We start from the raw sequence: 26,285 nt of genomic DNA, 5'->3' as shown, positions 1-26,285 counted from the left end.
GATGGTGCCGCCGCCGCCGCCATGTGGCGGCCGCCCCGCCGCCTCCCGCGCCCGCTCCGCCGCGCCACCGCCACCGCCACCGGGCCCGGCCGCCGCCTGCTGCTCTCCACCCCCATCTTCTACGCGAACGGGCCGCCGCACATCGGGCACCTGTACTCGGCGCTGCTGGCCGACGCGCTGCTCCGCCACCGCCGCCTGCGCGCCGCCGGCCCGGCCCGGCTCTGCACGGGTCAGCGAAGCCCCCGCTCCGAGCCCCCTCCCCGGGGCTGACCCCTTCTGCCGGGGCTGACTCCCCTCCCCGTGTCCCCGGGCCCCTGTGTCCCCCCGGCCTCTCCCCACAGCCCCGCGGGCTCTCTCCGTTTCAGGGACCGACGAGCACGGGCTGAAGATCCAGCAGGCCGCGGCCGCGGCGGGGACGTCGCCCGCGGAGCTCTGCGAGCGGGTCTCGGGGCTCTTCCGCCAGGCCCTGACCCAGGCCGGCGTCGCTTACACCGACTTCACCCGCACCAGCGAGCCCCGGCACCAGCGAGCCGTGCAGCACTTCTGGGGGGCCCTCCGCGATGGCGGGGTGCTCTACAAGGGCTCCTACGAGGGCTGGTACTGCACGCCCGAGGAGAGCTTCCTGCCCGAGAGCCAGCTGGCCGAGCGCACGGACGCCCAGGGCCGCCCCTGCAAGGTGTCCGTGGAGACCGGCCACGAGGTAAGGGCGCTGCAGGAGCGCTGCCCCCTCACCTGCCACTCTGCTCTGGCCAAATTTGGGGTGTTTAATGCTTCCCGTAGCCTTTTGTTAATTTTTGTTGGCTGAGGCTCACCTGTATTTCAATAGAGTGTCACCTGTCAGTCCAGAAACCCCCTGGGTGCTGGGCTGATTCTCCAGCGAGGGCAGCAGGAATGGGGGGGTTCAGCTCCTCTGCCGCACTCAGGTGAGACCCCACCTGCAGAGCTGCCTCCAGCCCTGGGGTCCCGGCACAGGAAGGACCTGGAGCTGTTGGAGCGAGTCTGGAGAAGGCCGCCAAGACGATCAGAGGAATGGAGCAGCTCTGCCCTGAGGAAAGGCTAAAAGAATTGGGATTGTTCAGCCTGGAGAAGAGAAGCTTTGGGATGACCTAATTACCCTCCCTTACCTAAAGGAAGCCAATGAGGAAGATGAAGAGATGCTATTTACAAGGGCCTAGAGTGACAGAACAAGGGGGAATGGATTCAGAGTGACAGGGTTATGTAGGATATTGGGCAGAAATTCTTCCGTGTGCAGGTGGAGAGGCCCTGGCACAGGGTGCCCGGAGAAGCTGTGGCTGTCCCATCCCTGGAAGCGTCCAAGGCCAGGTTGGACGGGGCTTGGAGCACCCTGGGGTAGTGGAAGGTGTTTCTGCCCGTGGCAGCGGGGTACAAGTGGAACAAGATGGGCTTTGAGGTCCCTCCCAACCCAAACCATTCTGGGATTCTGTGATTCTCTGTGTTACAGTGGTGAATGGGGATCCCAGGGAGAGCTCCCAGACCCCACCTGGCAGGGGCACATTGTAGCTATGTGCCATAGGAAGGATTCAGCCTCTGCTGCTCCACAGGCTGCTGGCCTGGGAATGGTATTCTGCAGGGGTGATGAGAGAAGTTAGCTGGACAGGAGGTATATATATATATATATACAGGAGGTATATACTATATACATGGGTATATAGTAGCTGAGGCGTTCCTTGGGGGTTCAGAGTTTCAAACCTGTTTTGTGAGACAGTTCAGTTTGGGCTCTGGACACTTACCCATCTCTTAAATGGGTTTTGGTCCTGCCTAAAGCACTGTAACATCACCTGCCTGGGGTCAGCCTAAATGGGTGCGCCCAGGAGTGTGGTACCTGCCCAAGAGTCTCTCTACCACTGCTTTCTACAAAGTGTGGAGTTACATGATTTAATCCAGCAGCTACAGATAATCCTGCTCAGAGCTCAGCACAGGTCATGCTCCTGTGGTGTTTGTATGAGGCTGGGATGTGGGAGTGTTGGTCCACACAGAAAGGGCTTTATTGGCAAATAGTAACTCTTGAGAAAGCACCTAAGATAATTGGGGAAAAGATAAGTTTCCAAGCGAAGTAATCGTTCTTCAGACCTAAAACAATCAGCAGACTTCAAAGTCAAGCTACCATGAGGACAGTTCCTGGCCTTGCCTGTTGAACAGTCCAAGGAAACAGGAGTGTGCATGGAGCAGAGAAGCTCTTGCAGTGTGGTGGGAAGGGATGGGAAGGTTCATCTCCAGCCTGAAAGAGGCGGTTGGGCAGTTCCTTCCTTGGGAGTTTTGTGAAGGAAAAGGGGGAGTTTGCACATGCCAGACTTCTGGTGAGTGAGTGGGTTCTGGCATCTGGTGGAGCCTGGAGGTGAAGATGTCTTTGAATGATGTTCTTCAGGTCTTCCTTGTACACCGCAAGATTGCTGACCCAGCCACGGATCCCTGAGTGCCTTACACAGCTCACTCGTACCACATCCACCCACCAAGTTTTCACTGGTTTAGCTAAATGTGTCATTTAATGGATTTAACTGTGGGGGAGAAGTGCTGTCAGTGCTGTAAGCAAACAAAGTTAGTGACAGAGGCATTAAAGCATAAACTGAGGAAAAAGAGGAGTACAGCCCCAGGAAAACAAAGGCAGGCACCAGGAGTGGCAGTAGGGCAGGATTTACAATGTCATTTTGTCTTTTTGTGATGTTCCACTATTATTGCAGAACTATGTTGTTAAGAAGGTGTATTCTCATCTCCCTAACTCCTTTCTGATGTCACATCAACCTGGCAGGTGTAAGGGTGTTCCTTCCCAGGGTTACAAGTGTTTTTAGAAGCAGGATGCTGAACCATCCCAGGTGCCTGAGGCCTCAGGTGTGTTCCTGGGGATCTCAAGGAGGCAGTGTCTTGGGTAAGAAGGTTCCTACTAGTCCTGGAAAGATGCTGAGAGCTTCCCATGGCATGGGAGGACACCCAGACATGGGCAGTGTGCGACAAACTCCGTGCTGAGAACAGTGTGTGCAAATTGTCAGCCTGTTCTTGGGGCCATAATCCTTTCCTCCCCTGCTGTCCCAGGTGCACTGGACCAAGGAAGAGAATTACATGTTCAGGCTCTCAGCGTTCCGGGATCCCTTGCAGAACTGGCTCCGGGACAACCCACGTGCCATTTTTCCTGACCCTTTCTACCAGTGCGTGCTCCGCTGGCTGGACGAGGACTTGCCAGACTTGTCGGTGTCCCGCGAGCGAAGCCGGCTGCAGTGGGGCATCCCCGTCCCCAATGACCCCACACAGACCATCTACGTCTGGGTGGATGCCCTGGTGAACTACCTGAGCGTGGTGGGGTACCCCGAGAGCCACGGCGCGTGGTGGCCGGCCGTGCACCACGTTGTGGGCAAGGACATCCTCAAGTTCCACGCGCTGTACTGGCCGGCGCTGCTGCTGGCGACAGGGCTGGAGCCCCCCGAGCGCATCCTGGTGCACTCCCACTGGACTGTGCGGGGCCAGAAGATGTCCAAGAGCCTGGGCAACGTGGTGGACCCCACTGTGTGCGTGGGGCAGTACGGCGTGGACGGGTTCCGGTACTTCCTGCTGCGGCAGGGCGTCCCGGAGCGGGATTGTGACTATTACGAGAAGAAGGTGGTGAAGTTGGTGAATTCGGAGCTGGCAGATGCACTCGGGGGGCTGCTGAATCGCTCCACAGCCCCCAGCATTAACCCCAGCAACACCTACCCGCGCTTCTCAGAGCCCTGTTTCCCAAAGGTCCCGAATTCCAGGGAGGCAGAACGCACAGGCAGGGCATCTGCTGAGGACTACGAGCTCGTGGCAGCAGTGGCCTCGCTGCCTGCGCAGGTAGACAGTTATTTCGAAGGCTTCCAGATCTACAAGGCTTTGGAATGCATTGCCCAGTGTGTGAGGCAGACCAACGGCTTCTTCCAGAGACACAGGCCTTGGAAACTTGACCGAAGGGATGGTGCGGAGCAGCTCTGGCTGGACACCATCCTCCACGTGACGCTGGAGTGCCTGCGCGTGTACGGGACGCTCCTGCAGCCCGTGGTCCCACACGTGGCAGACAAGCTGCTGTCCCGGCTGGCTGTTGGGCCAGCAGAGAGGGGTCTCTCCGGGCTGACGTTCCTGGCACGCTATGATGGAAAGCCGTGTCCCTTTGAGGGGAGGCAGCTTGGACCTGACACCGGCATCTTGTTCCACAGGCTGGGCAAGCTGGAAACTATGAAGAAGAGAAAGCAAGAAGCTCGAGTCCCTGACAAACAGCTTCTGTGAATAAAAACCTCCAGGAATTCCTGGAAAACATTGTCTCTGTTAAAAGCACTTTCCTCCCATTCGTGGTGGTGGTGTGGAGGGGTGGGAGGCCGGTCTGGGCAGGGCTGCACTGTCAGGATCACACGTGCCTGGGCAGGTGGGGGTGTGAGTGGGGCTGAGGGCTTGGGAAGCTCAGGTAGCACCCTCGGAACATCTGAGTAGCCGAGTCAGTGACTGAACTGAAGGGCACAGCCTCGGGTTTGAACACTGCTGCTTTTATGCCCTGATGTATTTTATGTAAAAAGCAACTGAGGCAAATATTTATCACCTTAAAACAGGAAATTTCCTGCACAGTCCTGGGGCTCCACTACAATCCCCTTGCCTGTGTCTCTCACTGAACCATAGAATGAATTCCTGTCTGGTTTGGATTGAAAGGAATGTAAAGCCCATCTTGTTCCGCCCCCTGCCATAGGCAGGGACACCTTCCACTAGAGCAGCTTGCTCCAAGCCTCATCCAACCTGGCTTGGAACACTTCCTTCCTTGGCCTTGTCTGGTGTGAGGAGCTGTCAGGTGCTCTGCTGAGGCCATTGTAACCATGGGTGTGGCAGACTGACTGCTCAGCCATCCTTTCCGGAGAGACAGCAGCTCCCACCTTGCTCACACCAGGAACCCTTTCTTGGGTGGACATTGAGGCTGACATCCAGGAGGAGCAAGCAAGCCTTGAGGACAGGGTTGGTCCTGGGCCTCCTTGGTGTTGTCTCCTTGCACAGGGAGATGGATGAGCGGTTGCTCTGCAGTCAATGTCCTCATCTCACTTCTGATCCACAGGTTTTTGGCCAGGTCAGAAGTAGCTGGGGATGGTCAGAAATGGTTCTGTGGGGCTGTGATGCCCATGGATCTATTGGGTCTCTCATCTGAGCTCCCTTTGTGGGCCAAAACAAGTCTGAGTGAGCCTCAATGGGGACAATGCTGTGTGGCTGCTCTTTATTCTGGGGGCAGGACGATGCCATGGTTAGACAGTGGGTCTCATTCAGCGCTGCAGACCTGCAGACGTGACCAGAATGGGAATGGGGGGATGTGTTTCATCAGACTCGGCTTCCTGAGGCTTTTTCACCTGCTGCAAGGCTTAGTGCACCCTGTTTCATGTCCATGCTGCTGGAAGCAGCTGAGCACTGACCCTCTGAGGTGGTGGTGGCCACTGGGGGTCTCTGATAAATCCTTCCCAGCCTCCAGCTCCTCCAGGTCCTATCAGCGCTGGCACTGCAGGAGTCATCTTTCAGAGGCCCATTTTGGCGGGCTATGAGTTCTTCTGGGATTGCCTGGGCTGTGTGAGCAGGAGCAATGCAGCCGCTGGGGCTCTGCCCCATGTTCCCATCGGTCCCCATGGCACCGTTGCTGTGCCACAGCCTGATGCTGTCCCAGGCCAGGCCAGTCCCCTCATCCCCTCCTGCCATGGCTCTCCTCTCCTCCTGCAGATTGCCACCTGCTCCCCCCCCTCCTGCAATCCTTGTGTGCGTCCTTCCTGCTGCAGCCCCCGTGCCCTCGTGCCGTGGGTGCTGGCTCCCCACTGCCCTGTTCCTTGGGGACAGGACGGACACAGCCCCTTCCCGGTCTCTCATGCTGGCACACGGGGGCTGTGGCTGCCCAGCTGGACATGGAGAGGGTCATTCTGGCACCGCTGGTTGTGATCCCGCTGGTTTTGATCCCGCTGACACCTCTTGGCACTGGGAACGTGCGGATGTTGGTGTCCCCCGGTGTCCGGTCCCGCCTCGCTGTGCGCTCTGTCTCTTGCTCCCTCCCGGGAGGGGCCAGGCCCGCTGCCCGCAGCCCTGCCGGTCGCCGCCGCTCCGCTGGGGATGCCCGCGCCGGCCCGGGCTGAAGGCACTCGGTGCCCGGTCTGCGGCTTGGCTCAGGGCTGGCCCGGGGCCGGAGCTCTGAGCCGGGTCGGGGTCGGTGCCGCTGCCAGAGCGGGGAGCGCAGGGCGGAGCCGCGCGGTGCCGGTGCCGCTACGCGGGGCGGGGCCGGGCCGGGCCGTAGCCGGTGCGTGGGGCGGAACCGTGTCGTGCCGGTCCCGGTGCGCGGGGCTGTGCCGGTGCCGGTCCGCGGGGAGGGACCGTACGGTGCCGTAGCCGGTGTGTGGGGCGGGGCTGTGCCGGTGCCGCTGCGCGGGGCTGTGCCGGTGCCGGTGCGTGGGGTGGAGCCGTGTTGTGCCGGTGCCGGTACGCGGGGCGGGGACGAGCTGTGCCGTAGCTGGGGCGTGGGGCGGAGACAAGCGGTGCCGGTGCCGCTATCCGGGGCTGTGCCGGTGCCGGTCCGCGGGGCGACGCTCCCCTATGAGCCCGTGAGGCGGCAGCGGTGCGGGAGGGATGGCGGCGGGCGGCGGCGGGGGGCGACCGCCGGGCCCCGACCCCGCGCTGGAGCCCTACGTGCAGACCCGCATCTTCAAAATCATCGTGATCGGAGACTCCAACGTGGGCAAGACGTGCCTGACCTTCCGCTTCTGCGGAGGCACCTTCCCCGGCAAGACCGAGGCCACCATCGGCGTGGACTTCCGCGAGAAGACGGTGGAGATCGAGGGGGAGCGCATCAAGGTGGGCCCCGCACCGGCTCCGGGCTGGGTGACACCGGCCCCAGAGGGCCCTGCTCAGCCCCCGGTGGGTCCCACACCGGCCCTGGTGGGCCTCGCTCCGCCCTCTGTGGGTTCCACACCGGGCCCCGCTCCATCCTCGGTGAGCCCTGCTCTGTCCCCTCTGGGCCCCGCACCGGCCCCGAGCTGGCCGGCAGCAGCCCCAGCAGCGATGGCAGCCGCTCCTCATCCCTGCCCTGCTCCAGGGCTGCCTCTTGCCAAAGCCCTCCTGGGGGCTTTTCCTTTCATCCCAGTTGGAGGGAGGGAACAGGGCCAGGGAAGAATTCTCGTCCCTGTGTTGCAGAGATGCCCCTGGACCAGTCCCTGCTGCCTTGTCACTATTTCTGGGGTTGGCTTGAGGCTGCAGCGACCAGAAGCGATGGCTCCGGGTGAGTCACCGCCACCCTTCTGATGGGCACAGCTGGATCCTCGAAGCATTGGGGTGGCTCCAGCTCCAGACACTGGACCAGTGGAGGGGTAGAGCTGCGGAGGGATGGGGGACAGAACTCTGTGCCACAGCCAGGGGGTCTGGGGGGGCAGAGGGCGGTGGGCTGGCAGCAGCCACGCTGGAAGGCCGAGAGCTCACACAGGCCAGCAGCAGCAGGCTCGGCTGCTTTGACAGCGCTGCTGGAACCTGCTCCCAGCTGCACCGGGAGCTGCGGTTGCAGCAGGACTGGGGCAGGATGAATTTGCTTATGAAGGCTGGTGTGACACCTGTAAAGAATGATCAGCTCAGACCTGGAGAGCTCTGGCTGGTGTGTCAGAGCAAATCTGCCACTGGTAGGAAACCAGCCGGGAGCAGAGTTTTGGTGGAGCTTGGCCTGCCCGGCTGTGGGGGATCAGCACCCGCAGCCTCCGAGGCTGGTGCTGGAAGAACAAACATGGCCACTGTACTGACAGATGGCTGATCCAAAGTTGAACTCTCAATGAAACCGGAGCTTGTGTCGGTGGGTGAGAGCTTTAGTTGTGCTTCTAGGCTGTCCATGAATGTTTTTCCCTCTCTTCTTTAGAGGTGCTCATTCTCCCTGCCCTCCCCAGCTCTGTCCAGCCCCACGGAGCCGTGCCGGTGTGAGCTGTGGTGCAGGCTGGCATGGAGCCTGTTTGCTGCCACTATCTGGAAAATGTTGCCAGGTTTTCTACCTTTGGATATTATTTGAGCTCCAGTGGGCAGGAGTGGGAGGCAGTGCAGCAAACCGGCCTTTTCCTGGGATATGTATCCAAGAGAGGAGGTGAGAGGTGGGAGAGGGACCCTCCCTCTCTTGCTCTGCCTGGGAGAGACTGGCTCTGAAAGGACTGAGCAGCAGCTCTGCTTTGCCAGCGTTTTTCAATTGGAAAGCCTCCGAGGCATGTGCTGTCTCCATGGGTACAGGGCAATATGGATTAATTTGGAAATTGCCACTTCCAGGCTGCAAAACATTACCAGGAGAACCCACACTGACCGCGGGGGTACCCTGCTGGTTACCAGTGTTCAGCCAGACCTGGCGTCACTGACCAGCACCGTCTAGGCCCAGACATTCAGCCAGTTCCCAATCCACCTCCCTGTCTGTTTATCCAGCCCAGAGGCCTCTTGGCATCTCTGTCACTTGGGTCAGTTGTCATCGATGGTGTCCTGGAATGTTCTGGATTGCCTGTGCCCTGCTGTGCTGTCCTTCCAGGAGGTGTTGGAGTGGCTGAAGTTCTCTGTGAGAACCAGGGGCTGCAAACACAAGGCTGCTGCTCACTGTCCACAGAGCACTTCATCTGCTTGCTCTTCCTGGCCAGGTGGTCTATAGCAGAGACCCCCTGCAATGTCACCTGTGATGTTCTGTTCTTTAATCCTCCCCCACGAGCTCTGTTGGCTTCTCACCCATCCTCACAGAGCTCCTGGCCCTCCCGCGGTGCTCCTACACAAAGGGTAGCTCCCCCTCCTCATTTTTCCTCTGTGAAATTGTCAGGGTTCTTGTTCATGGCGTAGGATTTTGTGCACAAATAGACACGGATTTGTTGGAATGAGTCCAGAGGAGGCTGCAAAGATGCTCTGAGGGCTGGAGCCCCTCTGCTCTGAAGACAGGCTGGGAAAGCAGGGGTTGTTCACCTGGGGAAGAAAAGGCTTGGGGGAGACCTTAGAGCCCCTTCCAGGGCCTAAAAGGACTCCAAGAGAGCCAGAGAGGGACTTGGGACAAGGGCCTGGAGGGACAGGACAATGGCCTTAAACTGAAGGAGGGCAGGTTTAGATTGGATATTGGGAAGAAATTCTTCCCTGTGAGAGTGGGGAGGCCCTGGCACAGGTTGCCCAGAGCAGCTGTGGCTGCCCCGTCCCCGGCAGTGTCCAAGGCCAGGCTGGATGGGGCTTGGAGCAGCCTGGGATAGTGGAAGGTGTCCCTGCCCATGGCAGGGGGTTGGACTGAATGTCCTTCCAGTCCAAATCATGCTGGGACTCTCTAAAAGCCGGACAGCTGGAAGCCCTCCTGTAGCCCCCTCCCATGGCCCTTCCAGGGCCATGCTCCGCACTCCTGTAGCCTCTTTCCTTGTCTGCTTCACTTCCCAGGTGCAAGTGTGGGACACGGCAGGCCAGGAGAGGTTTCGGAAGAGCATGGTGGAGCACTACTACCGCAACGTGCACGCCGTGGTCTTCGTGTACGACGTGACCAAGATGAGCTCCTTCACCAACCTCAAGACGTGGATCGAGGAGTGCAACGGGCACGCAGTGCCCCCGCTCGTCCCCAGGGTGCTCGTGGGGAACAAGTGTGACTTGAAAGACCTGATCCAGGTGCCATCCAGCCTGGCCCTCAAGTTCGCCGACGCTCACAACATGCTTTTGTTTGAGACCTCGGCCAAGGACCCACAGGAGAGCCAGAACGTGGACGCCATTTTCATGTGCCTGGTGTGCCGGCTGAAGGCGCAGCGCTCGCTGCCCTGCCGGGACACGGAGGGCTGGCCGGCGCAGCCCCAGCCGCATTCGCGGCGGCTGGACGAGGCCAGCGGGAAAGGCTCCTGCCCCTGCTGAGCGGGACCCGCCCGGACCCCAATAAAGGCTCTGAGCCCCCTGCGCTCCGACTCTTGCTTTGCGCCTCAGCCCGGTCGGCCGTAATCAGCCGTAATCGGCTCGGCTCGGCTCGGCTCGGCTCGGCTCGGCTCGGCTCGGCTCGGCCACAATCGGTCCGGTTCGGCCCGCAGAGCTCGCTTACAATCGCCCAGTTCGGCTGTAATCGGCCCGGCTCGGCCACGCTCGGTCCGGTTCGGTGTGTAGCGCTCGGCTACAGTCGGTTCGATTCGGATACAATCGGTCCTGTCCGGCCGTGCTTGGGCACTCTCGATGGCTATTGACCTGACTCGGTTACAATCGGCCCGACTCGGCCACGCTCGGCCCAACTCGGCTATAATCGGTCGACACTCGGCTGCTGTCGGCTACGTCCGTCTCGGCTCGGGGCGGGGCGGTGCCGCGCAGGCGCAGTGCGCCTCGCCGCCGCCATGAAGTAGGTGTGAGGGCTGTGTGGGGGGAAGGCCGGGCTCAGGTCTGTCCCGCCGGTCCCGATGCTGACGGTGCCTCGCCCGCAGCCCCCTGACCAAAGTGAAGCTGATCAATGAGCTGAACGCGCGGGAAGCGGAGCTAGGCGTGCAGGAGGCGGTGTCGTGGCACGCGGAGTACAAGGACAGTGCTTGGATCTTTGTGGGTACGGAGCGGGCTGGGGGCGCGGCGAGGCCGGTGCTGTTGACCCTTTCCCTCGCTCCCTCCCTTCCCCTCTCCCCGCAGGCGGGCTGCACTACGAGCTGACGGAGGGCGATGTCATCTGCGTGTTCTCTCAGTAAGTGCCGTAGCCCCGGCCCCGCCGCCGCGGGCGCTGCCGCGGGTGCTCACAGTGTGTCACAGGTACGGCGAGGTCGTCAACATCAACCTCGTGCGGGACAAGAAGACCGGAAAGTCCAAGGGCTTCTGCTTCCTGTGCTATGAGGACCAGAGAAGCACCATCCTGGCTGTGGACAACTTCAATGGGATCAAGGTGAGTGGAGCTCGGGTGCTGTCGTGGCTCCCTGAGTGCTGCCTCACATGGGCAGCAGCCCCGGGAGCCGGGAGCTGCCCGTGACAGCCCGGCCCTGCAGATCAAGGGACGGACCATCCGCGTGGACCATGTGGCCAACTACCGGCCCCCCAAGGAGTCCGAGGACTGGGATGACGTGACCAGAGCCCTCCATGCCAAGGGCTGCGGGGTCAAAACGCCACCTCACAGCTCGTCTGACTCCCTGTCAGAGGATGAGGATGTGCCCGTGAAAAAGCAGAAAGGTGAGGAGTGTTCTTGGCAGGCTGGATCCCACGTGGGGAGTGCCCATGGTAGGGTCTGGGGACTTGAATCTGAGTGGAGAGAAGGCTGGAGGAAGGAAAATGGGCACAAAGCGAGGGTGGGAACAAGGTGTTGCTCCAGAGTGCTGAGGAGATGCTAAAAAATGAGAGAGGAGAAGGAGAGCAAAGAGGGAAAAGAGTCCTTGGGTCTGGAGAGGTAACTTCCACAGAGTGGGTCACACTACTTCTGAGGAAGGGCAATGAAAGGGAGGTTCTTGGCATTCCAAATGGTGTGGAAATGCCCCGCCTTGCTGGAAAGAACATGATGTAAGTGTTAAAGAGGGAAGTGGGATGGCTGCAACTGGAGGAGAAAAAGCCATGGTTGGAAGTGGACAGGGATCTCCCTGAAGGGGAAGCAGGCTGGGAAAGGGGTGGAGAGGGAGAATCCGTAGTGGAAGAGGAGTTGGGATGGTGCCATGGTGGCAGGCAGAGCCCAGGGGAGCGAGGTGCTCCTGGAATTTGGTCCATCCCAAAGTGTGACCCCTCATTCCAGAGAAGCAGCGGAGCAGAGCAGAACGGTCGAAGTCGAGCCCGCAAGCTGGGAAGCGGGCGAGCGCGGAGGAGCTGCATCCCAGGATCAAGATCAAGAAGGAGAAGGAGGACCCTGGGTACGAGCGCTGTGCTGGCGGCAGTGCTGACAGGAGCGCCGGGAGCAGGACGCAGCGGGACGAGGAGCAGCGGCGGCGCCAGCGGCACTCGGACAGGAGGGGGGACAAGAACTGCCACGAGCAGAGGGGCCAGAGCGGCTCCTGGGAAGAGCGGGAGAAGAGGGAACAGGCTGGCAGGAGGGGGGACGGGCACAGCAGTCGGCAAGACGCGTCCCCCAGGGGAGGCAGATCCCGGGAGCCCCATTCCAGGCACAGGGAGCGGGGCTCTGGCAGAGATTCCAGCCGCTGCTGAGCTCTGGGTGAGCGTTTGGGGCGAGGGAGGCCCTGAGCTTGCCCAAACCTGCTCCAAGCTCCCAGGATAACACGGCTGGACCCTTCCCCTGGGAGCTTCCCTTTGCCTCTCATCCTGCCTGGGCCAGGGCTCTCCACGCTGCCTGTGCTGCCGGCTGGGACAGGGGTTTGTCCTGCGACCGGGGAGGGTGTCAAGAGGCGGAGGCTGGGAGCAGCAGGATGCTCCCCTTCCCTAAATCCCTGGGACAATGTCCCCCTCTTGCACTGGGGGGAGAGGCTGCTGGGTGTCTTGTCTGGCCTCGTGGGCTGGGTTTGGGCCCTGTGCCCACCTGGCATCTCCTGGATTCCACGATGGAGCCGCAGGGCTGCACCGGTGTGTCGGGGTGATTTACCGTGGATTTGTTTAAAGTTTTCTTAATAAAAATTCTTGTTAGGGAGGAGCTGGTCCCGGGAGCAGCATTCCTGTCCCTGGACCAGGGAGGAGGTGGCATCTGTTTTTCTTACACTGCTTTTGGGATTATTCGGCTGGAAAACCGGGAACGCTGGAGTGGGGGAGTCACAGGGCGGAGAAGGGAGGGGCTTTACCTGGATCCGGTTCCTACAACGAGAACGCCCTGCGGGCCGGCTCCGTGCCCGTTCCAGGCGCAAGGGGGGAGTCCTTCCCGGGGACGCCCGGTGTGGGGTGGGGGGGCAGCTCCGGGGCTCCCCCGTCCCGGGGCCGGCAGGGGGCGCGCGCGGCGCGGCGGGGCCGAGCCCTGTTCCGGTCGCGGTTCCGGTTCCGGTCCCGGCCCGGTGGCGGCGGCGCGCGCGGCGGTGTCCGCCCGCCATGCCATGTCCGCGCTCAACTGGAAACCCTTCGTGTATGGCGGGCTCGCCTCCATCGTGGCCGAGTTCGGTGAGGCGCAGGGGCCGGGCGGGCGGGGCCGGGGCCGGGCGGGAGCCGTGCGCGTACCGGCGGGCGCTGACGCCGCTGCCGCCGCTGTCCCCGCAGGCACGTTCCCCGTGGACCTCACCAAGACGCGGCTGCAGGTGCAGGGGCAGAGCACCGACGCGCGGTTCCGCGAGGTGCGGTACCGGGGCATGTTCCACGCGCTGTTCCGCATCTGCCGCGAGGAGGGCGGCCGGGCCCTGTACTCGGGGTGAGCACCGGGCCGGGCCCGTCGGGGCCGGGGCCCATCGGCAGCGGCTCCCACGTTCCCCCGGGACCCCCATCCATCCGTGCCGGGACACCCACCCATCCGCCACGGCTCCTCCCCGCGGCCCGGCACCTCCTTCCACCCACCCGGGCCGCCCCGCTGCCGGCCCCGTGTCCTTCCCCTCTGGCTCAGGGTCTCCCACCGCCCGTCCTGGGCTCCCGCCTGTCCCGTTCGTCCCCATCAGCCCGTCCCGGGTTCCCCGTCCATCCCGGCATCCCCCTCCGCCCACCCCAGGTCCTCCTCCTGCCCACGCCGGGACCTCCCCCACACCCCGGCATCTTCCCCTGCCTTCCCCGGGTCTCCCCCACCCATCCTGAGTTCTCCTCCGCCCACCCCGGCCCTGCTTCTGTCCTGGCACCCCCTCCCCAGCCCGGGTCCCCTTTTCCACCTTCTGTCACGGCATCCCCCCGCTCCCTGCCCATCCCGGCCCCCCCATTTCCCGCACGCTGCTGCGCTCCCCTGGGATCCCTCTCGGCCTTGAACCCCTGAGCGGAGATTCCCGGTTTTCCCGAGGCGGGGAGCAAGGCCGGGGATGCATGGGTGCCATCCCCTGGCACTGGGGCTGCGTGGGGCAGTCCCGGGTTATCCCGGGCACGGCTGCGTTTCTCGGAGCCGCCGCAGGGCCGTGCCCGGCCCCGGCAGTTTGCGGGCGGTGGGGAGTGGCCCGTGCTGGCCCGCAGGGATGCTCAGGGTCCGTTCCCCCTCAGGATCGCCCCGGCACTGCTGAGACAGGCGTCCTATGGCACCATCAAGATCGGGATCTACCAGAGCCTGAAGCGGCTCTTCGTGGATCGCATGGAAGGTCGGTGCTGGGGAGCAGCTGCACAGGCACCTCCCAGCTCCCCACACTCTGGGCTGTTTGTTTTGCTCGTTCCTTGCTCTGTCCTTCCCACCCCAAGATTCCCACAGGAATGGAGCTCCATTACTGGGCGCCGTGGTTTTGTTTGCCAGTGAGAGCAAGGATTGGTTTCAATCCCGATGGGAACCTCACTGTGCTCTGCACTGCCTGTGGTCCCTGCCCAAATACCTCCCTCCAGCCAGGTTCCTTCCTTTCGTGGAATCATAGGAGAATCACAGAATCATTGAGGTTGGAAAAGACCTCCAAGATCACCAAGTCCAGGCTGTGCCTGATGCCCACCTTGTCCCCAGCCCAGAGCTCTGAGTGCCACCTCCAGTCCTTCCTTGGACACCTCCAGGGATGGGCACTCCAAACCTCCCTGGGCAGCCCCTTCCACCCTTTCCATGAAGAAATTCTCCTGGTGTCCAACCTGAACCTCCCCTGGCACGGCTTGGGGCTTTGTCCTCTTGTGCTGTTGAGACTTTGCACCTCAGAACCAAAAATCCAAGGTGTCGTTCCTCAGGCTCATCTCTTTTTGATTCGTCTCAGGGAGACATCCCCTTCCAGCTGTACAGCAGATGTGTAACAGGGATTGGAAGCTTCAGGAGTGAGTGTCTGCTGTCTTCTCTCTGGAGCCTTTGAGTCCTTGTGCTGGGATGCAGCACTTAGAACAACTCCCAGAATGGTTTGGGTTGGAAGGGACCTTAAAGCCCACCCAGTGCCACCACCTTCCACTATCCCAGGTTGCTCCAAGCCCCATCCAGCCTGGCCTGGAACACTTCCAGGGATCCAAGGGCAGCTACAGCTTCTCTGGACAATCTCTGGATGGGAATTGTGCAGTTCAGATCTGTAGCTTTGGGCCTGACTGTAAAGGTGAGGTTCCACCAGTGCCCTTGACCTGTGCCCTCTGCAGCTCCTGCCTGGGGAGTGGAGCAGCACGAGTCTGGTGGGTGCACCCTGAGGGAGCACCGAGATCTGCAGGTGAGATTTTCATCCCTGGTGTGATAGGAGGGAATGTTGTAACACCATTCCAGCCTGGGAAAGCAGGATGGGCAGGCGAAATGCAGCACACTGGTGGTATGGAGCTGTGTCAGGGGAGGTGTAGGTTCAGTATCAGGAAAAGGTTATTTTCCCCAGAGGGTGCTGTGGCACTGCCCAGGCTCCCCAGGGAATGGTTGTGGCCTTAAGGCTGCCAGAGCTCCAGGAGCATTTGGACAGTGCTCTCAGGCACAGATTGTTGGGGTGCATGTGCAGGGACAGGAGTTGAACTGGATGATCCTTGTGGAACCCTTCCTTCTCAGTAGATTCTGTGATTCTGTGACTCCAGAGGTCCTTTCAGGGCTGCTGTCCTGCTCCAATAACGCCTGTCCCTGCCTCGTTCTGTCTGTGTACAGGCCCCACATCCCCCTCGCTGTTCAGCCTTTTCTGCTGTGAGCTCCATGCCTGAATGTTTGTCTCCCTACAGGCCTGGGGCAGCCTGGTGTCCTCTGGGAAGTGTCGTGGTCAGTACCAGCACAGGCCTGTGCCTTTTCCCAATGTAACCATCATCCTAATACTGGGCCTCGAATCTCGGGCTATTCCCTGGCACTAATCACATCTAACTCCCTGCCTGGTCTTGATCCTCAGCTGGCTCCAGGTGGCTGTGTGTAGGCAAATCCAGTTGGTATCAGGGGAAACGCTGGGTTGTCCCTCTCTGCCTCTGTCCTGGCTTGTCCCTGCTGTGAGAAATGTGTCACTGGACACTGAAATCTCAGATAATTGTTTACAATTTTCACATGTCCCAGTGTTCTCATCAGTCAGACCCTCTGAGAGTGCATTGCTGAGTGTTTCAGCTGCCACCTTCTGTCCCTGGCAGGTGTGGGGACAGACCTGTCACGGGCTGTGGCACCTGCCCAGGCCCTGCTCCCTCAGCTTCACCGTGTGATTTAAGAACTGAGCTGCTCTGCTCTTCCCAGCCCTTGTTCCCTCCTACTGTGCCCCTTCCCATTAGGGTCTGACCTTCTTTCCTTGGTTGCAGATGAAACGTTGCTCATCAATGTGATCTGTGGGGTGGTCTCGGGGGTCATCTCCTCTGCACTGGCCAATCCCACAGATGTGCTGAAGGTAAGGGCTGCTCCTGGCTGGCTGTGGGACCTGTGGGAGGAGCAGCTCAGTGCTCCCTGAGCCACCAGTCCTGCTCATTTGGGGTTGTTTAATGAATGGGGACCAAAGCCCAGAGTAATTAACAGATGTTTAAAAACAGCTCTTAAAGGTCACAGAATCCTGGAACGGTTTGGGTTGGAAGGGACATGAAAAACCATCTCCTTCCACCTTCTACCATGGGCAAGGGCACCTCCCACTAGACCAGGTTGCTCCAAACCCTGTCCAACTTGGCCTGGAACACTTTCAGGGATGGGGCAGCCACAGCTTCTCTGGGCAACAAAGGTCATGACATTTGTCCTGGTGAGGGGTGGAGGCTGTGTTGTCTGACCTGGGCCAGGTGGGCGGGTGGCAGCCAGCTGCTCCTGTCCCCTTGGTCACTGTGCTGGCACTGCCCCAGGGGCCTGCCTGTTATGTGGAGTGAGCAGAGCCCAGTGGGGACTGCCTGGGGCCCTGGGCTCAGGGTAGTCCTGCTTGGGGCAGAGAGAGCCTGGAGAACTTCCCCACTCTTCTCCCTGTGTAGATCCTCCTTCAGGGACTGCTTTCAGGGTGGGAAGGCCTTGTCCTCATGTCCCTGTGCTCCCACCCTGCTGCTGTCCCTGCCCCATGCCTGCTGCCAGCGTTGTGTTGTCCATGTGGTTTGCAGGGGGAGGGATGTGGAGAGCAGCGTGTGTTCTGAGCTGCTCTGTTCTCCCAGGAGTTCCATGGAGCTGCTGTCCCTGCCATCCCTGCCCTCTGGGCAGTTGCTGCTGTCAGGACAGGTGTTGATGTCCTCCTGCTGACTCTCCCCTTCCTTTCAGATCCGAATGCAGGCTCAGGGCAGCTTGTTCCAGGGCGGGATGATTGGCAGCTTCATCGACATCTACCAGCAGGAAGGTACCCGAGGCCTCTGGAGGGTGAGCACCAACTCCCAGAATCCCCCACCAGCGTCAGAACTAACAGAAATCTCAAGGAAGCAGGTGCTCTCCTGCTGTTCTGTAGCAGGGAGCACCTGGAGCCCCTCCTGGCTCCTTAAACTGCTGCTTTGGTGGGGCAGAGTCTCTCCCAGTGTTGAAATTGGTGCAGAAGGTGAGGGGGTGACAGCCTGGCTCCCGTGTGCTGCGAGGAGGGAAGCAGTGTGGAGTTAATGCAGTTGGTGTGCCTGCAGGGAGGGTACAGGGAGGATTGTCAGGAGAAGGCCCCAGGAGCTGGGGGGTGTGGCTGCAGTTGGTGACAGTGTCCCTTCTCCACAGGGTGTTGTCCCCACGGCCCAGCGAGCTGCAATCGTGGTGGGGGTGGAGCTGCCAGTCTACGACATCACCAAGAAGCATCTGATCCTGTCAGGCCTCATGGGGGACACCATCTTTGCCCACTTCGTGTGAGTCCCTGCTGCAGGCTTGGGGGGGTGTGAAGCGGAGGAGCCTGGTGGGATTGGGAGAGGCCATGGAGCGAGTGCTCTGGAGCTGCAGGGAGCAGGGTTGGTGCTTCCAAAGGACCTGCCCAGTCAACTGGAGCAGGTCAGAGTCAGCAGCAGGTGTGGGATCATTAAGGCTGGGTAAGACCTCAAAGACCATCGAGTCCAGCCAATCCCCCAGCACTGCCAAGGCCACCACTAATCCATCCCCACATCCCAGAGAGACCTCCTCGGGGAAGGACCTGGCAGAAATCCTTTGGTGACATGAAATGGCAGCTTGGTTTCAGCTGGCTGATGACAGAAATGCTGTTGCCCTGGTATGAACCAGGCAGGAGATCCCTGTGTGTGGCTACCTGTAACAGTCCCTCAAAAGCTGCTCCAGTCCCTAGTCCTCACCTGGCCAGACCCTGTCACCTTGCAGCCCCTGCTGTAAGAGCCTTGAGAGAGGAACAGACACGAAGCTGACAGGACCCAGAGCAGGTGTTGCAGTCAGCCTGCTCTGGGCAGGGCTGGCAGAGAACACCAAAGTCCTTTTCCACCTCATGTTCCCGTTCCTCAGCTGCAGATGCTGCAGTGCTTCCATTGGCTTTGGGGTGAGGGTGGGGAGCACTGGACCCTCCGTGGAGAGGGAGACTGGCAGCTCTGTGATCCCTTCTGGGCCTTTGCTCTTCCTCCCTCCTTCCCAAAGAAGTGTTTGCTCTGGTGGGAAGGCTGTGCGCTCCCAGGGGATGCCTTCAGGTCTGTGTCACCTGGGCAGCACCTGGGACCCTTGCAGGGCTGCCAGTGCCCTGAGGAACCACTGTGGGCTCAGATGAGGGTCTGGATTAGCTGAGCTGAGCATTTCCCTCCCCTGAGCTCTGCAGGCTCCAGGTCTGCCGCTGCCCCTTTCCCAGGTAGGAGCAGGTAGTGCAGCTCACATTCACTGCCAAATACCTTTGATAAAATCCAGGGGAAGGTATTTAGTGCCTGTCTGAGCAGGAGTGGCCGTGTCCAGGGCTGTCCCCGCCCTGATTTGGTGTGTGCAGTTCCAGCTTCACGTGCGGGCTGGCGGGGGCCATCGCTTCCAACCCCGTGGACGTGGTGCGGACGCGGATGATGAACCAGCGGGCAATCGTGGGCAGCTCGGAGCTCTACAAGGGCACTCTGGATGGCCTCGTCAAGGTGAGGGGAGAGCTGGGCACACCCCTGTCCTGGGAGGCTGGCCAGGCACCAGCAGCATGCTGATGGGAGCAGCGAGATCCTACAGTGACACAGCCTGTCGTCAGTGAGACAGGAGAGGGCCCAGAGTCACTTCCCTGAGGCCATTGTCAGCCTGAGCATCCTCCCAGCCTCCTGGGACAGAATTCAGGCCGTGATGCAGTTAGCTGGGTTCAGAGGCTGTAAGTGGTGCTTCACACACTCGCACGGGCCTGTCTGCTCCCTGCAGCAGCTGGAGTGTCACGCGTGGCACTGGGGGGGTGGGCAGGGCGTGGGCCTGATGTGTCTCCTCATCCACTTGTCTCTCCTCCCAGACGTGGAAGAGCGAGGGCTTCTTTGCACTCTACAAAGGCTTCTGGCCCAACTGGCTTCGTCTGGGTCCCTGGAACATCATCGTATCCTTCCCTGGGACACGGGGAGAACCCAGCTGGGAAGGGCAGGGCAGGGCTGACACCCCGATGGGCTGCACTGGGGACCCTACTGGGCACCTCTGATGGTTCCTGTAGAGCCTCTGGGGGCTTGGCTGAGACCTTCCCTGGCCTGGGCTGCAGGAGGCTCCTGGGTCGGCTCCTGTTTGGGAGGGAATCGTGGGGAATGTTCCGCTGCTGAGGCAGGTGCTGACCCTGTGCACGGCCAGTGCTGCTGTGTGCTGACCCCGACCATGCTGCCTGCTGAAACTGGTGGGGAATTGACTGTGAAGAGCTCCCAGTCTGGGCTTGGAGCCACCTCCCTCTCCCAGTGGTCTGGGCAGGGCTGGGTTTGCTCTGGGTCCGTGTCCCTGCTGCTGGCAGCACCTGTGCCCAGCTCTGTCCTGCCTGGGCAGGTCAGGTTGTGCTGCCTGGGCACGGAGCTCCGTGGGTGGGTTTAAGGAGCTCCCTGGGATGTCCAGCCCAGCTGCATGCTCTGCCCACCCTGCCAGGCAGCTGCCTCACATCTGTCCCAATTCCTTGACGTTCCCTTCAGTTTTTTATCACATACGAGCAGTTGAAGCGCCTCCCCTTCTGAGAGCTGCCTTCATCTCACCAGAGTCATCCTCGGGACTGGCAGCTGAGCTGTGCTGCCGCCTCCCTCTTCATCCCACCATCCCCATGTCGTGGTGTTTGGTACCTGTGGGCTGGGCTCTCCCCCAATGCATGGTCCCTGCAGCACGAGCTGCTGGGGGCAGCCCGGAGCCGTGCTCCCCACCCGAAGGTGTCCGCGTGCCTGGGCCTGCAGGAATATCTTCTGTGAAGATCTGTGCGTTCCAGTGGCCCTTGGGGCATTCCAGTGGCCCTTGGGGCGCTGTGGCTCATGGTTGGCAGGTGTGGGTGTCCTCCCGTGCCCGCGGGGTGAGGCTGGGGCCCGGGAAGGTGCCATTGTCATGTTTCTTGCAGAACTGTAACTTCATTAAATTATTTATTGACCGGATGGCTTGGGTTTGGGTCTGTGCTCCCTCACTGCAGGGGTGTCTGCCCAGCACAGAAGCTGGTTTTCACCACACTACAGATACCTTCATTCTCCATATATTTATATAAAAGCAATCTGTAGGATTCACTGCAGTAGTGATGTTTCTAAACCCAAGTTTGTTAGTGTCAAAAAATGACCCTGTTGCCAGCTCAGTTTTGCCAAACCTCAGTCCCTTAAATCCCTGCTTACATTATTATTACTTACACTATTTTTGCTTAGATCATTTGCAAAGCCAGGTACTGTGCTTTAAAGGTCAGCTCAGCACTTGAAAATGGTGGTTCTGGTGCTGAGCAGGATATTTTGGTCACCCTCTTCTGTTTTTGGTTATTTTTTAACGTTCATGGCTATGGAAGCAAATAGTTCTTACGTTCCTGCTCCCTTTCCTCTTTGTGGGGTGGCTTTGGTTTGGATGAAGGTCCCTTTGTGACACAGCAGCGTGTCCAGGCTGAGCCTGCTGTGAGCTGAGATTCTGTGCAAGCCACACAAGGAATGTTCAGCCAAATCCCGCTGGGAAAAGTGGGAAGAAATTGATGTTACAAAGTCAGAGCTGCCTGGGGAAGCTGCAGGTGTAGGGAGGGCGACTCTACTGAGCTCTTGGACTGAAATCCTGCGTTGAGCAGGGCTCTCTGCAGCGTCCAGCTCGGCAGGCTGTGCCAGGCAGTGTGCAGGAACACACCTGAGCAGTCTGTACCTGCTCCCCTGCACCCACAGGAAGGTCCAGGGTGTGGAACTCTGACATAGGAGGCTCCATGGAAACCAGTCAGCCCTCCCCAGGTGTTTAAGGCAGAAATACGTGTGGTCCTGATCCATGAAAGCCAGAAATGGCAGTAAAGCAGGACGGGGAGGCACTGGCTCCAGCCTGTACTTGCCGTACTGCCACTTCTCCCTTGTCCTTGATCTCGTTCCGGGGGTTTGGACCCTCTCCAACATCAGGGAAAAGGCTCCCCAAATGTCTCCCTGGGCAAACAGAAATGGTGGGTGTGTAAGGTCACCAGAACCCTTCCTGTGGCCACTTGCATTGTAGAGCCCGGGTGTTCCCAAGGGGCCTCCCGGCTCCAGAGCTGCAGCCAGTGCCCACCATTCCCGAGCCTGCTGCTCCTTCCCTCCCCGGGTGCCCCCTCCCGGCCTCTCCCCAGGTTACTGTTTGACAGAGAAGGCTCAGTCCTGCCCGTTTCCTGGCAGCTGGGATTTTTCCAGCTCACGAGGCAGAAGAGGCTTGTGACACTGTGTAGGGGCTGGAGCTGTCACTGTCAGACCCTGCGGAGGTCAACCCCCCCGGGAGGTGTGAGGGATGTTGTGGGATTCTGTAGCACAAGGATGCAGAGGCTTTAGTGAATTTCTTTGTTAGAGTTACTTCCTAGTCAGGTAAATACACTCATGATTAGCAGAGTGAGCGAGCGTGTATAGAACCATTACCTTTTACTGTTAGTGGCACTTACATAGATTTCATCGGAAGTATCACGGCAAAGATCATTAAACTCTCCCAGGAGTGAGGTCAGTCAATGGAAAAAGTCTCTCTGTGGATATGACCTGGGTCATGGAGCCTGGAGTCAGCCTGGTGCTCCGGGGGGTCTGAGGGCTGTGCAGGGGGAGCTCTGGGACACAGAGAGGCTCTTTTGGGCAGTAGCCAGTTACTTCTGCGTGGATCCATGAGTGGGCAGAGGACACCAGCTGTTGGAGGGCCGTGGCTGCCTTCTGCCTGGATCCGAGGCTCCTCTGCAGGTTGTGGGGGTTTTTTGCCCTGCAGGTTCCAGCAATTCCTTGGTTTCCACCTTCCCAAGGATGCCCTGGGCTCCCTGTTGTGCTTGCCCAGGGCACTGCAGGTTCCCAGCTGTCAGTGCTGGTTTCTCAGGCTGGCAGATGTTTCTCCATCTGTATTTGAGCACACATCCCTTTGTCAGTGCTTTTCACCACTGTAACCAGGTTGCCTTCAGAGCTGCTGCTCCAGCAAGGTGTCAGCGCTGTTCCCTTGGTCCCAGCAGGAAGAAACTGTCCCGGGTCTGGCAGTGAGCCCCAGGAGCCCCACGAGCTGTGCTGGACACTGGGAACTCTCTGTGCTTGTCCCCATTCCCAGCCCTGGTGTCTGAGCAGGCACTGCTCTGCTCCAGCCCCTGCTGCCTGGGGGGGACGGCCACCGCCCCATGTGCCACCGTGGCAGCTTCCTGCCCAGGTGCTCCCTGCTCACCCCCTGCTCCAGGGTTGTCTGGAAACGTGGCTGGAGGGGAGGGACCTCCGTGGGCACAGCGGCTGCTGCGAGTCCCACAGTCCCTTCTGCGGGCGGCTGCTGGCAGAGCTCTGCTTCCCTGAGAGACACCCCTGCTCCCCAGGCTCCTGCAGCTCCCTGGGCTCCCACTGCTCCCCTGGCTCCTGCAGAGCTCCCTGGGCTCCCACTGCTCCCCAGGCTCCTGCAGCTCCCCAGGCTCCTGCAGCTACCCAAGCTCCCACTGCTCCCCAGGCTCCTGCTGATCCCCGGGCTCCTGCTGCTCTGGCTGCCAAGCTGCACCTGCTGAGAGGCCCCAGGTGAGCAATGCCTGAGAATCACGTTGGGGATGCACCATCCCTGTGCTGTGTCCCACAGGAGACAGCCATGGCCAGCCAGGCCCTGGGAGCCATCCTCGCCGGGCTGGCCTCGCTCATCATCGCTGCCAACGTGCTGGTGGCCATCATCCTGCTCTGCCACATCCAGAAGAGTGGCTCCAAGGGGCTCTGTTTTGTCCTCAATCTTGCCTTGGCAGATGCCATGGTTGGCTTCACAGTCATGGGCGTGGCCATGGATGAGCTTTCCCAGCCCTTTTATCCTTCCCAGAACTTTTGCGTTCTGAGAATGGCTTTCGTGACTTCCTCCTCTGCTGCCTCCATCCTGTCCCTGATCCTGGTTGCGTGTGACAGGCACCTGGCCATCCGGAAGCCTTTCCACTATTTCCAGCTGGTGACAGGCCTGCGGGTTGGGGTGTGCTTGGTGGGGCTCTGGCTGGTTGCTGCCGTCGTCGGCTTCCTCCCAGTCCTCATCCCGCGCTTCCAGAAGGTCTCCAACTATTGCAAGTGTTCCTTCTTCAACGTTTTCCAGCCTTCCTACCTGCTCACCATGTTCTGCCTCGGCTTCTTCCCCGCGCTCTTCCTCTTCCTCTACCTCTACTGTGACATGCTGAAAATCGCCTCGGTGCACGTGCAGCACATCCAGGAGGTGGAGCAGGCAGGGCTGGGGGGGGGCTGTCCCCCGCCCCGTGCCATCAGTGACATGAAGGCCATGCGCACGGTGGCCATGCTCATCGGGTGCTTCACGCTCTCCTGGCTGCCCTTCTTCATCGCCAGCATCGTGCAGATGGTCTGCCCCGAGTGCTTCCCCTACAAAGTCATCGAGAACTTCCTCTGGCTGCTGGGGCTGGGCAACTCCCTCCTGAACCCACTGCTCTATTCCTACTGGCAGAAGGACGTGCAGCTCCAGCTCTCCCAGCTGGCTGCAGGTGTGAAGAGGAGGGTCCTGCTCCACCTGGGCAACGGCCGCTGTTTCCCTGGCAGAGACACCAAGGCTGTTCCCGCTGTGTCCTGCCTGGAGCTCCAGGACTGACTCGGTAAGGAGCAGCTGTCTTCGGCTTTCCAGCTCCCCTCCTGCATTGTGACCACGAGCTCAGGGCCTGCCAGCTGTGAAGGAGATCACAGACGGGTGGGACCAATCTGGATGTTAATTCCCAGACACCACCACGGCCGGATTCCAGCCTGCCCACTGCCCCACAACCCCCAGCACAGCTGGCTTGGCCGCAGCCCCGGGCACCCCAGGTTGCAGGTTGTCCCTGGAGAGCCTCCTCTGAAGCAGCCTCGTGTCTCCTGGACCAAGCTCTCCCACTCACTCCACAGGCAAAGCCCCTTTGCCCATCCCTGCCCGGCTTCCCCTGCCAGGTGTGCACCCCCTGCCCTCCCCTCTGTCCGCAGCACTGGCTCCATGGGCAGCAAACCCCCCGTGCCTGGGGCCGGTGTGGGCACAGGGAGGGCTCCAACCCCTCAGCCCCAGCAGCAGAGGCTGGGAGGGTGTGAACATCCCCAAGCTCTCCTGGACCACAGGCGCTCCTACTCCCTTCCCAAACCCACCTCTCAGTCCTACACAGCACTTTGTGTTTGTTTTGGGCTTTTGTGCCCACATGAAGCACAGGTGAGGGGTTTGGGCATGGGGAACACAGAGGGCTCAGCAGTGGCCCTGCCTGTGTGGGGGCTGGTGTGACCCAGGGCAGGGGGGGCAGCCCCAGGGCAGGGGGCAGCCTGGGCACTGCCATCACTGTTTACCCAGGCTGTAAAGGGAGTCAATGAGTAACTGGCTGAACAGGGAGAGGGAGGATCGGCTGCCTCAGAGGTCCCCACGAAGGAGAGCTGCTGTGTCGCACTCAGGATTTGGGACTAGAAGGGTCCCTGCACACCCACTCACCCCATGGGACCCCCCCTTCTGCCCCAGTGGCCAGATGGCTGCCCCTGCCAGAGGCTATGCTGGTATTTAATTGCTTCTCATAAAATCATTTCGTTTCATCTGCACGGCAAGAAAACTTCCCTTAGAAGAGGTTCATTTACTAAAAATGTACCCTCCCCTGAAAATGAGGATGCTCTGCATGAAACAGCAGCTGTTCCCACCTCTGTTCTTGCCCCACTAGCAGACATGAAGGCTCAGGGCTGTATCCACTCGCATCCAGAACTCGCCATGGAGCTGAGGCCTTCCTGATCCTACAGAAAGAGACAAAAATGAAAGTGTCTTTAGAAGACCCCAAAACAAGAGCCCCTCTGTGGCATCCCCCTCGGCCTGGGAAAGGCCTGGGACCACGTACCACACGGCAGACACTCTTCCTGGCCGTGCCAGACGGACTCAGCCCGGGGGAAGGCTGCCCAGAGCAGTCTGGCTCCGTGGGCCGCTGTGTGTGGATCCAGCCCGGCTCAGCTCTGGGCTCAGCCCGTCACCTCCCCGCACTGGCGATTTGCTGCCTGTTCTTGGTGAGCTCTGCCGGCCGTGGCTTCGATCATCCTCATCCTCGCCGTTCCTCGTCAGGCCATGCCTGCTCCCATCCCTCACCCCAGAGAGGCCCTGCCGCCGTCCGCCTCCAGCCCGCGGTGACCGCGGCACCGAGCAGCGCCCGCGGGAGCGGCCGGACCGGGCTGTGCGCAGGGCGGCCGTGGGGGCACGGCCACGGAGCCATCCTGCCCCACAGGGAGACACGGAGGGCGCTTGCTGAATAAACGCCTTTGTGCTGGGCTGGTCTCTGCTCCGGTACCGGGGGCTCGGGGCGGCACCGGGGGCATCCGGGCTGCAGCAGGAGGGCGAGCACAGAACCGGGGCGGGGGAAAGGAGGGCGACAGCAGCAGACCCGCGGCTGCGGGGCCGGCCCTGTCCCAGTGAGGTGTTGCCGGTGGGATGTTCCTTCTGGGATGCTCCCGGTCCCGGTGGGATGGTCCCGGTCCCGGTGGAGTGTGGCCGGTCCCGGTGGGATGGTCCTGGTCCCGGTGGAATGACCCCTTGTCCCGGTGGGATGGTCCCGGCCCCGGCGGAATGGCCCCTTGTCCCGGTGGGATGATCCCTGTCCCGGTGGGGTGTGGCCGGTCCTAGTGGGATGATCCCTGTCCCGGTGGGGTGTGGCCGGTCCCGGTGGGATGGTCCCGGTCCCGGTGGGATGGCCCCTTGTCCCGGTGGGATGGTCCCGGTCCCGGTGGCGTGTGGCCGGTCCCGGTAGGATGGTCCCGGTCCCCGTGGGGTGTGGCTTGTCCCGGTGGGGTGGTCCCGGTCCCGGTGGGGTGTGGCCGGTCCCGGTAGGATGGTCCCGGTCCTGGTCCCGGTGGGGTGTGGCCTGTCCCGGTGGGATGGTCCCGGTCCCGGTGGGATGGTCCCGGTGGGGTGTGGCCGGTCCCGCCCCGCCGGACGCCTCACGGCCCCGTCCCGGTGCGCGCGCAGCGCCCGTCCCGCCCCTTGCCCCGGGTCAGCCAATGGGCGCGCTCGGCGGGGGCGCGCGGGGCGGGGCGGCAGCGGCGGC

At 60.9% G+C, this 26,285-nt stretch overlaps 6 protein-coding genes across 7 annotated transcripts in view; 5 read left to right on the top strand and 1 right to left on the bottom strand.

Annotated features, from left to right (window-relative positions):
- The first annotated feature begins 302 nt into the window (after positions 1-302).
- On the top strand, positions 303-4,284 carry MARS2 (methionyl-tRNA synthetase 2, mitochondrial). Its single transcript, XM_042039983.1, has 2 exons — positions 303-700; positions 3,049-4,284. The coding sequence occupies exon 2, from the start codon at positions 3,076-3,078 to the stop codon at positions 4,249-4,251; it is 1,176 nt and encodes a 391-aa protein (XP_041895917.1). The 5' UTR covers positions 303-700; positions 3,049-3,075; the 3' UTR covers positions 4,252-4,284.
- A 1,981-nt stretch (positions 4,285-6,265) lies between these two features.
- On the top strand, positions 6,266-9,885 carry RAB33A (RAB33A, member RAS oncogene family). The gene is made up of 2 exons (XM_042039984.1): positions 6,266-6,822; positions 9,385-9,885. Exons 1-2 carry the CDS (start codon positions 6,598-6,600, stop codon positions 9,841-9,843), a joined length of 684 nt encoding a protein of 227 aa, XP_041895918.1. The 5' UTR covers positions 6,266-6,597; the 3' UTR covers positions 9,844-9,885.
- Positions 9,886-10,163: 278 nt separating this feature from the next.
- Positions 10,164-12,554, top strand: RBMX2 (RNA binding motif protein X-linked 2; the record flags this gene model as incomplete). The annotated part of the gene is made up of 6 exons (XM_042039866.1): positions 10,164-10,312; positions 10,395-10,510; positions 10,591-10,642; positions 10,708-10,837; positions 10,938-11,118; positions 11,669-12,554. Coding segments are annotated over 6 exons (1,035 nt in total), but the record flags the coding sequence as incomplete, so codon positions are not given.
- A 282-nt stretch (positions 12,555-12,836) lies between these two features.
- Positions 12,837-20,244, top strand: SLC25A14 (solute carrier family 25 member 14). 2 transcript variants are annotated; one of them, XM_042040065.1, is made up of 9 exons: positions 12,837-12,969; positions 13,066-13,213; positions 13,978-14,072; positions 16,126-16,211; positions 17,048-17,143; positions 17,480-17,604; positions 18,666-18,801; positions 19,152-19,232; positions 19,801-20,244. In XM_042040065.1, the coding sequence occupies exons 1-9, from the start codon at positions 12,906-12,908 to the stop codon at positions 19,840-19,842; spliced, it is 873 nt and encodes a 290-aa protein (XP_041895999.1). In that variant the 5' UTR covers positions 12,837-12,905; the 3' UTR covers positions 19,843-20,244. The 2 variants fall into 2 exon arrangements, with proteins under 2 accessions (XP_041895999.1, XP_041896000.1); XM_042040066.1 differs by having other exon boundaries at positions 12,880-12,969; positions 13,066-13,139.
- Positions 20,245-22,870: 2,626 nt separating this feature from the next.
- Positions 22,871-23,851, top strand: GPR119 (G protein-coupled receptor 119). Its single transcript, XM_042040189.1, has one exon. The coding sequence runs from the start codon at positions 22,871-22,873 to the stop codon at positions 23,849-23,851; it is 981 nt and encodes a 326-aa protein (XP_041896123.1).
- LOC121670098 (splicing factor 3A subunit 2-like) overlaps positions 23,759-26,285 on the bottom strand; it is a 6,171-nt gene continuing 3,644 nt past the window's right edge. The window contains exons 2-4 of the mRNA XM_042039865.1: positions 25,092-26,247; positions 24,901-24,990; positions 23,759-23,925 (exon numbers count right to left, since the gene is read on the bottom strand). Coding sequence (XP_041895799.1) covers positions 25,130-26,247 — 1,118 coding nt within the window. The 3' untranslated portion in view covers positions 23,759-23,925; positions 24,901-24,990; positions 25,092-25,129. The remainder of the gene's footprint in view (positions 23,926-24,900; positions 24,991-25,091; positions 26,248-26,285) is intronic.

The sequence above is a fragment of the Corvus kubaryi genome, unplaced genomic scaffold (assembly GCF_017639235.1).
Source record: "Corvus kubaryi isolate FWS band 111438036 unplaced genomic scaffold, C.kubaryi_AGA036_p1.0 37395, whole genome shotgun sequence".
Taxonomy (NCBI): Eukaryota; Metazoa; Chordata; class Aves; order Passeriformes; family Corvidae; genus Corvus; species Corvus kubaryi.
Note: the sequence above shows the minus strand (reverse complement) of the source record. Positions and strands in the feature narration are given on the sequence as shown.